Source organism: Populus euphratica, unplaced genomic scaffold (genome assembly GCF_000495115.2).
Source record: "Populus euphratica unplaced genomic scaffold, PopEup_1.0 scaffold221.1, whole genome shotgun sequence".
NCBI lineage: Eukaryota > Viridiplantae > Streptophyta > Magnoliopsida > Malpighiales > Salicaceae > Populus > Populus euphratica.
The window spans coordinates 383,831-396,237 of record NW_011499927.1 but is presented as its reverse complement, the minus strand read 5'-3'; the positions used below and the strand labels follow the sequence as shown (position 1 = coordinate 396,237).

The following is a 12,407-nucleotide window of genomic DNA, read 5'->3' as shown; positions in this document are numbered from 1 at the left end:
GAGGAGAGACTGAAAAGAGAAGGAGGAGAGCACTCCCTAATCGGTGTCTATATTGTTACCTTCACCTTCGGCTTTACCAGTTAAAGTCTTCTTCTTCTCTCTGTTTCTATGTAATTGTTGCAAGAAAACAGCGCGAAGGTTATTAGTGGGCCGAATCTGGGCTTAAGGCTTAGCCAACTCAAATTATGTTTATTAAGGGTGTATTTGGCATAACACACCCTCATGCCTTAATCATAATTTTTATGTTCATTTTAGTTTAATATTTGGCCAAGCAAACCCTTTTTTTATATTAAAAAATTCTAAAAATATTTGGGGATCTTTGTTGATTTATTTGTGGGCCGCTCACACTTTGATTTATTTTTTTCTTTGTGTTTTGTATTTTTTTAAGTTATGTGCTCAATCTGTAAACTACTATTGTTAAATACAAATATGTTGCGTAATTATTTTGTCATCTAAAAAAAAGCAAATAATAATAAAGGATAAATAAGAAAAAATAACATAGAAAATTTCTTCTTCAAATTTATTTTTTGCAAAAATATTCCTTGACATTAGAGTGAGGAGTATCGTATTTTTTGGATTTATGCGATATTTACCAACGTTAGAGATGAAAATATTTATAGGAATTATTCATTGACACTAGAATCAGAAACATGAAAGGAAGAATAAAGAAAAGAAAATGAAGAACAAATTTTTAGCAATTTTAAACAAAACCAGCAATATAGTCTGCCTTAAGTAAGATGTTTAAGAGGTGATAATATCTTTTTTTTTTTTTGTAACTAGTCTTATATCATAAAATTTCTATTGATTAGTTAGGATTTCTAGTAATCATAATACTAAATGACGATTCCTTAAACAAAATATTTTCCTCTAAAAATTTAAGATGCAGTATATTTATTTTTTTTCCAATTAAAATATTTTTTAATTAATCACCGCGGTAACTAGGTGTAACCATTACGACAATAACAGCTTATCACAGAAAACTAATGCTAAGTCTTAACCAATTTCGTATGAAATGAAATGGGAATTCAGATAGTATTACGCTGGTTACTTAAAAAATGTGCGCTCCCTGATATCTTCAATAAGCAGTTTCATGCTGAGATAAGAAGAGCCCTCTTCTTCCACTGCTTTGTATGCCATCTTTCTAAGCTCTTGAACTCTTCTTCTTCTCTCTTCACTTTCCTCTCCATCATTCATAAGAGTGTTTACAGCGTTCTTTACCTGTTCCTTTTTCACCAACACCCCAAATTTCTCTTCCTCTCCCCATCTTAAAGTAACCTCTGACCCAACCCTTACACCAATCTTCAACACTTCGACAACTAACTTCTCATTACAAAACTGGTCTCCGAAAAGTGGCCATGTAACCATCGGCAAGCCTGCGGATATACCTTCTAGAACTGAATTCCAGCCACAATGCGTTAGGAAGCTTCCAATTGCTGAATGTGATAGTATTGCAACTTGTGGTGCCCAGCCCTGAATTATGAGGCCTCTCCCTTTTGTCCTCTCCTTAAAACCGTTCTCTTCAAACCAATTCTCCAATTCTTTTGATTTTTCTCTACCTCTTGTAACCCATATGAATGGTTTGTTTGATGCTTCCAAGCCCAACCCGAGCTCCATCAGTTGTGGGGTTATTAGATTACAGAGACTACCAAGACAAACATATATTACAGACCTTGGTTGCTGTGAATCAAGCCACTTCAAGCACTCCGATTCATCAATTGAGGATTTGTCACCTCTTTGAACTTTGTCTATGTCGTCTTTGTTGCATACAGAAACTGGACCAACGCACCAAACTTTACCTCCTGTTGCCCTTTTGTATTCTTGAACGTATGCTGGCTCTAACTCTTCAAATGAATTAATAATAAACCCATACCTCAGCATCTCAGCACCTGAAACTTGAGCAGAAAAATCTTTTACATCTAACATGGCATAAGGAAGCTGGTTTGTGGTCAATTCAATATGATCAGGCAGTCCAGGCACAACGAAAATCTCCGATTCAGAGTTTACTCTCTCAAGAACCTTGTTAATTTGTATGTTGTGCAAACACAGGGTACAAAAGCAAGAGAACCCATTGAAAGAGATTCTTGGAATACCGAACTTGGTTGCCACATCACTTGTGTAGGGCAGACACATATCCGAGATTATGCAACTCGGTCTTGGTGTTAGCACTTCAAACAATCTTTCGACCGGCTCTCGTAGCATATTAGCTGCCATGAATAACTCATAGCCTAAGCCTAGTGAAGGAAGCATGTCAAAATTCTCGATCTCATTTGGCAATCCTGCTTCTTGACAAGGAAACTGAATTTCAACGGACTTTATCTGGAGCCCGGATTCTGCTGCACGAGCAAGAGGAACGGCAACTCGCTTTGCATTAAGCTGTGTGGTGACTATGGTGACAATGACACCATGGTGCGCCAACATTTTGGCGATATCAAACATAGGAATCATGTGTCCTTGAGCCATCAAGGGAAACAAGACAAAGTGGAGTTGGTGGGATTGGGTAGCCATGGTACTGACCAAGAGTAGAGGAGTTCTGTTTTTATTCCGGTGGATGATAAGTGTATATTCACAAAAACTCCCACTTTACTCTCTATGCTTCATCACTAGCTAGATAGGGATATGATAGGTGGGCAAATGCGAGGTTAGGAGATGAGGGAGAAGTTGTGGACTATATTATAGTCATCTGCCTGTGGAGCGTGTCGCTGTGCTCTTCTTTCCTGGATGTTTCTGCCTGGTGGAAACTAGGTACCAGTCTTCGCAAATCTCTTTTTCCTTCACGCCCATATACTTTGAACAGCCCACCAGAGACTAAAGGAGCGCAATCTATGGGCAAATGTCGCGTCAACCATCGGTGTTAATTTAGTATTGGAAACGTCAACTAAACGTTTTTCGGTAAAAAGTTATTTATTTATTTATTTAATTTTTTTAATTTTTAAATTATTTTAATATGTTGGTGATAAAAATAATTTTTTAAAAAATAAAAAAATATTATTTTAATACATTTCAAAATAAAAATATTTTAAAAAATAACTATTATTACAATAGTTATAATAAATTTTTAATTGAATCTTAACTTTGAATTAAAATTTATTTTAATTAATAAATTAAAGGTTAAAGTGAGTTTTATTATAAAAAAAAAAAAAGAGAGAGTTGTTGTTCGAATCATGTTTAAGATTGTATGATTGAATTCTAGAGGAAAAGATGAGCTATTAAACATTTGTGAGGAAAGGACGTCTAAAAGCAAACATAAAAAAACAGAGAGAAGCTCCAAGTGTTTTGCTAATGACAATCATATATTTATTTTAATCACCATGTTTTCATTAAAGTACCTCTGTTTTTGTTTCCTTCTTAAATAGCGCAAAAACATTGACGGCTAATTTGAATTTATCTATACCAATTATTGGTTTAGAAAATCTACCAATTATTTCTAGCAAGAAGTGTTTATTATTTGTTTTTCAAAATTCACAAATAATAATACAAGTGGGCATATTTGTTTAGTCTATGATCATCCAGTATAATAATAAGAATATAATAAACTTAAAATCATACAAAGGCTAGCATAAAAGGTTAAAACACAAATATGCATACTAAATACATTTATATTTTAATAAAACTAATTTAGGGTATTTGTTGAAGCTCAAATAATATAAATAAGCTTCAATTCTTGTTATTCTCAAGAATTAATTCTTTTTTCTTAAAGTTTTATTACTGATTGCTTGGTATAAAAAGAATTTTCTTTAATAAGTTTCATATGATTTCATCGCCGCCATCTTGTTTAGATACGCTTCTAAATAAGTTCCAACTAATCAAAGAATTATACTCAATAATCTCTAAAAGGATTGAATCTAAGCTCTAAATTAAAAGAAAAATAAGAAGAGGAAACAAAGATTTAAAACCATAAGAGCAAAGTTGAAAATAGGAGAATAAAAGTGTTAAAATTATGTATAATTTGTATAGAAAAACCAATACAAAAACACTCTTCTCAAGCCCTTTTTATAGATAATTTTAAGAATTAAAGAATTCCTCTATTATCAACTTTAATTACCCTTCATAAAACCAACATTAAACCTTGATATTTTTATTTTTTTAACAAGATGTCTTTTGAGCTGATAAAATTATTCAGGTTTTGTATTACATTCAAGGGCTAGATAAAACACTAAACTAGGCTAAAAGAAATAATTCTTTATGGACCAGACTTTAAATTAAATTTAAGTTCAAAAAAATATATTTTATAACCCCAAAAATTATTTTACAACAAACCAATGCCTACACCAAAGCTTGACCCACGTATTTGCATCTGTATGTTTAGACCCAAAACTCACTTTGTTTAGGATCTCTTATATTTAAAAGCTTGGGTGTCCTTTGAATTTAATTTTAACATCACAACTCCCACTATAAAAGGTTCAATAAAGTTGTTTTTTTTCCCTATATGGAATATAGTTTTTTTAGAGAGTTTTGAGTTTCTTCAAAACATGTTTACCTATGGTTCTTTGAGATTAAATTCTCATTCACCCATGTTTTTTTTTTTTAAATCATGTTAATTTTTTATGTTAAAGAATTTATGTTTAAAATTAAATTCCACGGAGTTTTAACCTTAAAAATAAATGGACCTCACTTATAATTTGACATCAAAAGTGTCTATTAACTATGTGCTTAAACAAAATTCCCAACAACTCGCTATATGAATGGAAATTATTTGAGCAGTTTAAAACTGACTCAAAGATTCATAAAAAGATATTAATATAGTTGATCACTACATCATGATAGATGGTTTTTTACTTTAAAACTTCCTTAATAAAATACTATTAAATTTGCTCGCTAAATAGTGAATATGTTGTCATGTTTTATTTAGATTTTTATGTAAATTAAGATAATATTACTCACATATCTCTTCACCTAGAGATTGTTTTTGGTTTTGGTTGTGTTTATTTTGTCATTTAATCACTCCCAATTTCATGAGTATTTTAGGAAATTCGTCTTTTTTAAAATTCTTAAAGAAATGACTATATTTGTCACTCATATAGATAATCTTTCATTAAACTAATTCTAATGCAATCCACTTAGCATACGAAGATATAAAAATCATTAATAGAATAACTCATCCTTATTACGTTGCAGCTATAACCTCTTTCATTAAAGAAATAAGAAAGAAATAATAATTTTCTAATGTTAATAAGAATATTATATAACTTAGTTTTTATTTGAACTTAAATCTTTAGTTAGTTTTTATTTGAATTTAAATCTTTAGTCAACTAGATATAGTTATTATCATTACACTATTTCATCTTTAAAGGCTTTAAGGTCATTTTCCTTGATGAATTATACATAAGCTTTTTCAATAAATCTTTGGTTAGGAGATCCATAATATTTTCCTTTTAGTTTACATAATTAATTAAAATAACTCTATTTGAGAGCAAGTGTTTAATGATACTATATCTACAATGCATATCTCTACACTTAACATTATACATATTATCTTGTGCCCTTCTAATTGCTGAATAATTGTTGCAATAGATACAAATAACCGACACAAGTTTGAATCATGTTTAAGATTGTTTGATTGAATTCTAGAGGAAAAGATGAGCTATTAAACATTTGTGAGGAAAGGACGTCTTCTATCTTTGTATAACATATCATTTTTATTAAAATTAAAATTAAAAAAAAACTAAAAAAGAAGGATCTATTCATTGAAAAAGTGATTTGTTGAAATTTCTCCTGCCCCCAAAAAAACCCTTTAAATTATGCATAGAGCAAGGTGATATTTTTACCATAATATAATTATTTTTAACAATTTATATAGCATTGTACAGTAAAATTACTAATTTAATTTTATAATAAAAAATAATAAAATATCTATCAATAAGAAGCAATATGATGTTCTTAATTTTTTTAAAATAGTAAAATTACTTTTTTATCTATAAAAACAAAATTAACATGCCTCTCTCACAAAGGTTTTTTTTTTATCTTTTTACATTGATTTCATTGTTAATATAAGGTTGGACAATATTATATTTAATTATATTTTAAATGTTATTAAATAAATATTTTGAGGCCAACAATAATTTCTTGTTTCCTCTTTTATCCTACTCGAACTCCATGCTACACCTTTTAAAATTTTAGACTAGCCTCTTTAATTTTTTTTCCTTCATATTTGATTTTTGTCATTTTAATTACTATTTTTGTATAATTTAAAAAATTAAAAATATTTTTTAATTTCATCCCCTTTTATTTTTTTTTATTCTTTCAAATTTGATTTCTATTTTTTTATTGCAAACTTTGTTGTTGTTTGGGATCAATTTTTTAATTTTTTTTATAATTTCATCTTCATTAAGTGTTTTTTTCTATAAAATTTAATCTTCATTCTTTTCATTACTATTTGTTTTTTCTTTGACGAGTTTTTTAAATCGATATTTTTTTTTCACAATTTCATCATTCAAAATTAAATTGTTTAGAAATGAAGCTTCTTGATTAAACCCTAGTCAAATATTTCACAAGTTGAGTTTTAGAAATTAAATAAGGTTTAGGAGGTTTACTTAAGTTTTTTGATTATTTTTTTTTTAAGATGGTGTTATTTTTATCAATTTTTTTTATTTTTTCTTTGTTATTTGTTGCAGTTTTTCTTCTATAAAGTTAGTCTCAGGTTCATGAATAGAGTTCTTGATTTCAAAGGTTAATGCATGTTGATATTTTTTTATTTTTTTTATTGATTTATTTTAATTTTAACTTTTAACATTTGATTTATTGAAAATTAATCTTTGTGTTTTTTCCCTTTTTTTTGTTGGGTTATTTGATCCTGTGACCATGGTCGTGGGGTTAGCAAGTTAAGTTAGCTTGACTTCAATTTTTTTCATTGCTTTTATAAATTAATTTTTTTTTTCAATATTAAGTTATTTGATAATTAAGATTCATAAATTTATTTAGTTTGCTTTCAAACACGGTCATCTTTGTATCATGATTGGGTTAGATATTTTTCATCTTAACATAGGTGAGCTCAAATTGAGTTTTTTTGACCTTTTTTTAATTATATATTCTTTATTTCATCTTTCAACATTTTATTTGATAGAAAATGAGCTTCAACTTTTTTTTCTTTTCATTTTACTTTATTTGGAGTTATTACAATCTCATTTGATTTATTAGAAATTAGTCTTTATTTTCCTGTTTTTCTTTTTATAAGATTATCTTAATTTTATATCCATGGTTGTGGAGTTTGCAAGTTAACCTAGTTCAACTAGGATCTTTTTTTTTTTTTTTTTTGCCGTTGAACATTGGATTTTTTAGTAATTTAAATGGTTTAAGGTCGAGTTTTTTTTTATATGTTTTTCAATGTTATTTATTTGTTAGTTTATTTATTGTTGATATATATTTTTTATTTATATTAATTAAATTATTAATTAAACCAATGACTAATATCATATATTTTTCTTGACATTTTTTATTTATATTGGAGAAAATAAAGAATGACCGGCCTGTAGCAGGCCACAAGTCTAGAATCCACAAAGTTTTGTCAGCATACTATAATGGGTTTGTCTATTGACTCCATGATTTGTTTCAAGGTCAAGAGTTTGGATTTTCTGCCGTATAGTTGAAGAGGTTCTTGCATAAATTGTGCTATAAAACTATATAATTTTCACGTTAGATATATTGGATTCGTAATTATATTCAAATTATTGTGACATCAAATTGTTTAAGTTAGTCTTAAATTTAAGTTTCATATATTAAATTACAAATGATGATGAAAACACGATTGATGATCAATATAACTTCACAAAATACATGTTTTAAATAACTTAAGTATATTAATTATTAATTATATGATTGATTTCATTAAAATAATAGGAGGAAAAAGAAAATAATAAAAGTCACGTAATTTCTTGATAGGTGGAGTTGAATTTATAAAGCTCCAAGTTAAGGCTCTTAGTTCCTCTCTCAGCTCGCCTCTTTCTTACTTCTTCTTCCAACTGTGACAATTCCAATTGGCTAAAAGCAAACATAAAAAAACAGAGAGAAGCTCCAAGTGTTTTGCTAATGACAATCATATATTTATTTTAATCACCATGTTTTCATTAAAGTACCTCTGTTTTTGTTTCCTTCTTAAATAGCGCAAAAACATTGACGGCTAATTTGAATTTATCTATACCAATTATTGGTTTAGAAAATCTACCAATTATTTCTAGCAAGAAGTGTTTATTATTTGTTTTTCAAAATTCACAAATAATAATACAAGTGGGCATATTTGTTTAGTCTATGATCATCCAGTATAATAATAAGAATATAATAAACTTAAAATCATACAAAGGCTAGCATAAAAGGTTAAAACACAAATATGCATACTAAATACATTTATACTTTAATAAAACTAATTTAGGGTATTTGTTGAAGCTCAAATAATATAAATAAGCTTCAATTCTTGTTATTCTCAAGAATTAATTCTTTTTTCTTAAAGTTTTATTACTCATTACTTGGTATAAAAAGAATTTTCTTTAATAAGTCTCATATGATTTCATCGCCGCCATCTTGTTTAGATACACTTCTAAATAAGATCCAACTAATCAAAGAATTATACTCAATAATCTCTAAAAGGATTGAATCTAAGCTCTAAATTAAAAGAAAAATAAAAAGAGGAAACAAAGATTTAAAACTATAAGAGCAAAGTTGAAAATAGGAGAATAAAAGTGTTAAAATTATGTATAATTTGTATAGAAAAACCAATACAAAAACACTCTTCTCAAGCCCTTTTTATAGATAATTTTAAGAATTAAAGAATTCCTCTATTATCAACTTTAATTACCCTTCATAAAACCAACATTAAACCTTGATATTTTTATTTTTTTAACAAGATGTCTTTTGAGCTGATAAAATTATTCAGGTTTTGTATTACATTCAAGGGCTAGATAAAACACTAAACTAGGCTAAAAGAAATAATTCTTTATGGACCAGACTTTAAATTAAATTTAAGTTCAAAAAAATATATTTTATAACCCCAAAAATTATTTTACAACAAACCAATGCCTACACCAAAGCTTGACTCACGTATTTGCATCTGTATGTTTAGACCCAAAACTCACTTTGTTTAGGATCTCTTATATTTAAAAGCTTGGGTGTCCTTTGAATTTAATTTTAACATCACAACTCCCACTATAAAAGGTTCAATAAAGTTGTTTTTTTTCCCTATATGGAATATAGTTTTTTTAGAGAGTTTTGAGTTTCTTCAAAACATGTTTACCTATGGTTCTTTGAGATTAAATTCTCATTCACCCATGTTTTTTTTTTTAAATCATGTTAATTTTTTATGTTAAAGAATTTATGTTTAAAATTAAATTCCACGGAGTTTTAACCTTAAAAATAAATGGACCTCACTTATAATTTGACATCAAAAGTGTCTATTAACTATGTGCTTAAACAAAATTCCCAACAACTCGCTATATGAATGGAAATTATTTGAGCAGTTTAAAACTGACTCAAAGATTCATAAAAAGATATTAATATAGTTGATCACTACATCATGATAGATGGTTTTTTACTTTAAAACTTCCTTAATAAAATACTATTAAATTTGCTTGCTAAATAATGAATATGTTGTCATGTTTTATTTAGATTTTTATGTAAATTAAGATAATATTACTCACATATCTCTTCACCTAGAGATTTTCTTTGGTTTTGGTTGTGTTTATTTTGTCATTTAATCACTCCCAATTTCATGAGTATTTTAGGAAATTCGTCTTTTTTAAAATTCTTAAAGAAATGACTATATTTGTCACTCATATAGATAATCTTTCATTAAACTAATTCTAATGCAATCCACTTAGCATACGAAGATATAAAAATCATTAATAGAATAACTCATCCTTATTACGTTGCAGCTATAACCTCTTTCATTAAAGAAATAAGAAAGAAATAATAATTTTCTAATGTTAATAAGAATATTATATAACTTAGTTTTTATTTGAACTTAAATCTTTAGTTAGTTTTTATTTGAATTTAAATCTTTAGTCAACTAGATATAGTTATTATCATTACACTCTTTCATCTTTAAAGGCTTTAAGGTCATTTTCCTTGATGAATTATACATAAGCTTTTTCAATAAACCTTTGGTTAGGAGATCCATAATATTTTCCTTTTAGTTTACATAATTAATTAAAATAACTCTATTTGAGAGCAAGTGTTTAATGATACTATATCTACAATGCATATCTCTACACTTAACATTATACATATTATCTTGTGCCCTTCTAATTGCTGAATAATTGTTGCAATAGATACAAATAACCGACACAAGTTTTGGTCAATATGAAATATTTTCTAAGAAATTTTAAAGCCACTCGACTTTCTCTGTAACTTTATCAAGAGAAATAAACCCTAATCTCATCATAGAAATTATGACGTATGTTTGCTTAGAGGATTTTCATGATATAGTTGTTTCATCGAGTATGAAGATATATCTATTAGTAGATTTTGAATTTTTTATGTTGGATATCTAATATGAATCATTATACCTTTCTAATACAATTGGGAAACCAATATAATATAACTCATAGTCTAAGTTGTACCTCAAATATTTAAGTACCCTTTTATTGTTTTTCAATGATCTAACTACCCTCATGAGAAGAAAAAAAAGTTGAATTCTTGTTTGGTTGAATTCTCTCTAATTGGCTGAATGAAACTTGATAAAAAAACAATTGTTTCTTCATCCTTATTCTTATTTACAATCTTATCTATTACTATATGAATATGTCTCTTTTATCTCCTAGCATTAGAAACCTTTTAGGATTGTCCATTTTGCAAATTAGTAATCACAACAACTTATCTATCCATATAATCTTTTACTTCACCAAACGACATATTTATTCTCTTAAATTCTTGTTATGTTACTTGTAACACAAAAAATATACTCTACTTTTCCTCCTGACATGACAGATCGCCTTTGAAAGACATTCAAAAAATTGAAGAAAAAAAATGTTAGCAGTAACCTTTATGCACTTCTTTATATGTTTATACTCAAAGATATGTCACTCCACTCATGTTTCACTCTTAACTTGTCTTGTCTTGATATTATTTTCACGTCCCCTTACCTTTTACCACTTTTAACTCTCCTTTTCAATTCTTTCAAGTCTTACCTTTTAACTCTCCTTTTCAATTCTTTCAAGAAATAAACAAAATCAATCATAAAGTTTCAACTTATGAAGTTGAATCAATGAATGCCAAAAAAAATAAGGCAATCACAAAAACAAAAATGAATTAAGAATGACTCAACAAAAACTTGAAACTAATATTGAAAATAAACCTAAAATCAATACAAGACAACTTAATAATTATAATTCCTATATGAAATTTAATAAACCCAAAATCAAAATAGATTTATCCCAACAAATCAAAATCACAAGAAATTTATCCGAGGTTGCCAAATTCAATAAAGTTGATTTTAATCAACTTGATTTTGAGATATATATATATATATATATATATATATATATATATATAGACACACACACACTCTAGATTACAAATAACTTTTTTTTAATCAATAAATAAAGTAAAAAAATCACGGTAAAGTTGAAATAAGAAAAAATAAATACATAATGAAACGATAATGTCAAAATAAAAAAAATATATATAAAGAAACTAGGGTTTGACACTTTTGAGAGAAAATTGAACCTAAGAACAAAAAACAAAACTAAATTTAAAAATAGATACACAAAATATGATATAAAGTCAAGATTTATACCAACTAATGCAGACTTGGAATATAGAAACACTAGAACTCACAATGAAGATTTAATTCTAATACAAGAAAGCTAAAATTAGATTTGATGAAACTCGATCCAATGATTATCTAAATCAAATAACAATAGTTATTAGATGAAAAACTTGACACGTTGATCAAAATAAACTAAGAACCAAGGTTATAAGGTTGGACGCCACAAAGAAAATATCTTTGATAAGTTTTGAATAGTTCAAGAAAGAATCAATAACAAGAGAAATCTTCTCCAATATTATTTTTGAAATCAATAAGTTATTATAACTTACAAACTAAAAAAAATTATAGTTCTACAAAATAAACCATATCGGAAAATTAGGCTAAAATTAAAACTAAGATATAAACTAGTTTAGGAGTACTTTAAAATAAAATAACAAAACTCAAGTTTTAATAAATAAAGTTCTATTTATGTAGTAACTTTTAGACCTTATCTAAAAGTTTTTTTAATGTTTCATTGCTATAAAATTTCAACTCTATAGAAAATAAGGCTTTTAAAATCTTCTGATAAAATTTCAATCTAAGTTATAAAATTTCAACTCTATAGAAAATAAAATCTTCTGATAAAATTTCAATCTAATCTAATGATTATATTTAAAATTATGATTATTAATATAAAGTGATAAAGTGGTGTAACTAAACTTTAATACATGTTAAA

At 27.2% G+C, this 12,407-nt stretch overlaps 1 protein-coding gene across 1 annotated transcript; it reads right to left on the bottom strand.

Annotated features, from left to right (window-relative positions):
• Window positions 1–967: 967 nt before the first annotated feature.
• On the bottom strand, window positions 968–2,704 carry LOC105135779 (UDP-glycosyltransferase 73C5-like). The gene has a single exon (XM_011040810.1). It carries the CDS (start codon window positions 2,503–2,505, stop codon window positions 1,045–1,047), a length of 1,461 nt encoding a protein of 486 aa, XP_011039112.1. The 5' UTR covers window positions 2,506–2,704; the 3' UTR covers window positions 968–1,044.
• Between the last annotated feature and the right edge of the window lie 9,703 nt (window positions 2,705–12,407).

What these genes read in the sequence shown, in the direction of transcription:
- LOC105135779 (XM_011040810.1), bottom strand. Translation starts at nt 2,505, where the DNA reads ATGGCTACCCAATCCCACCAACTCCACTTTGTCTTGTTTCCCTTGATG.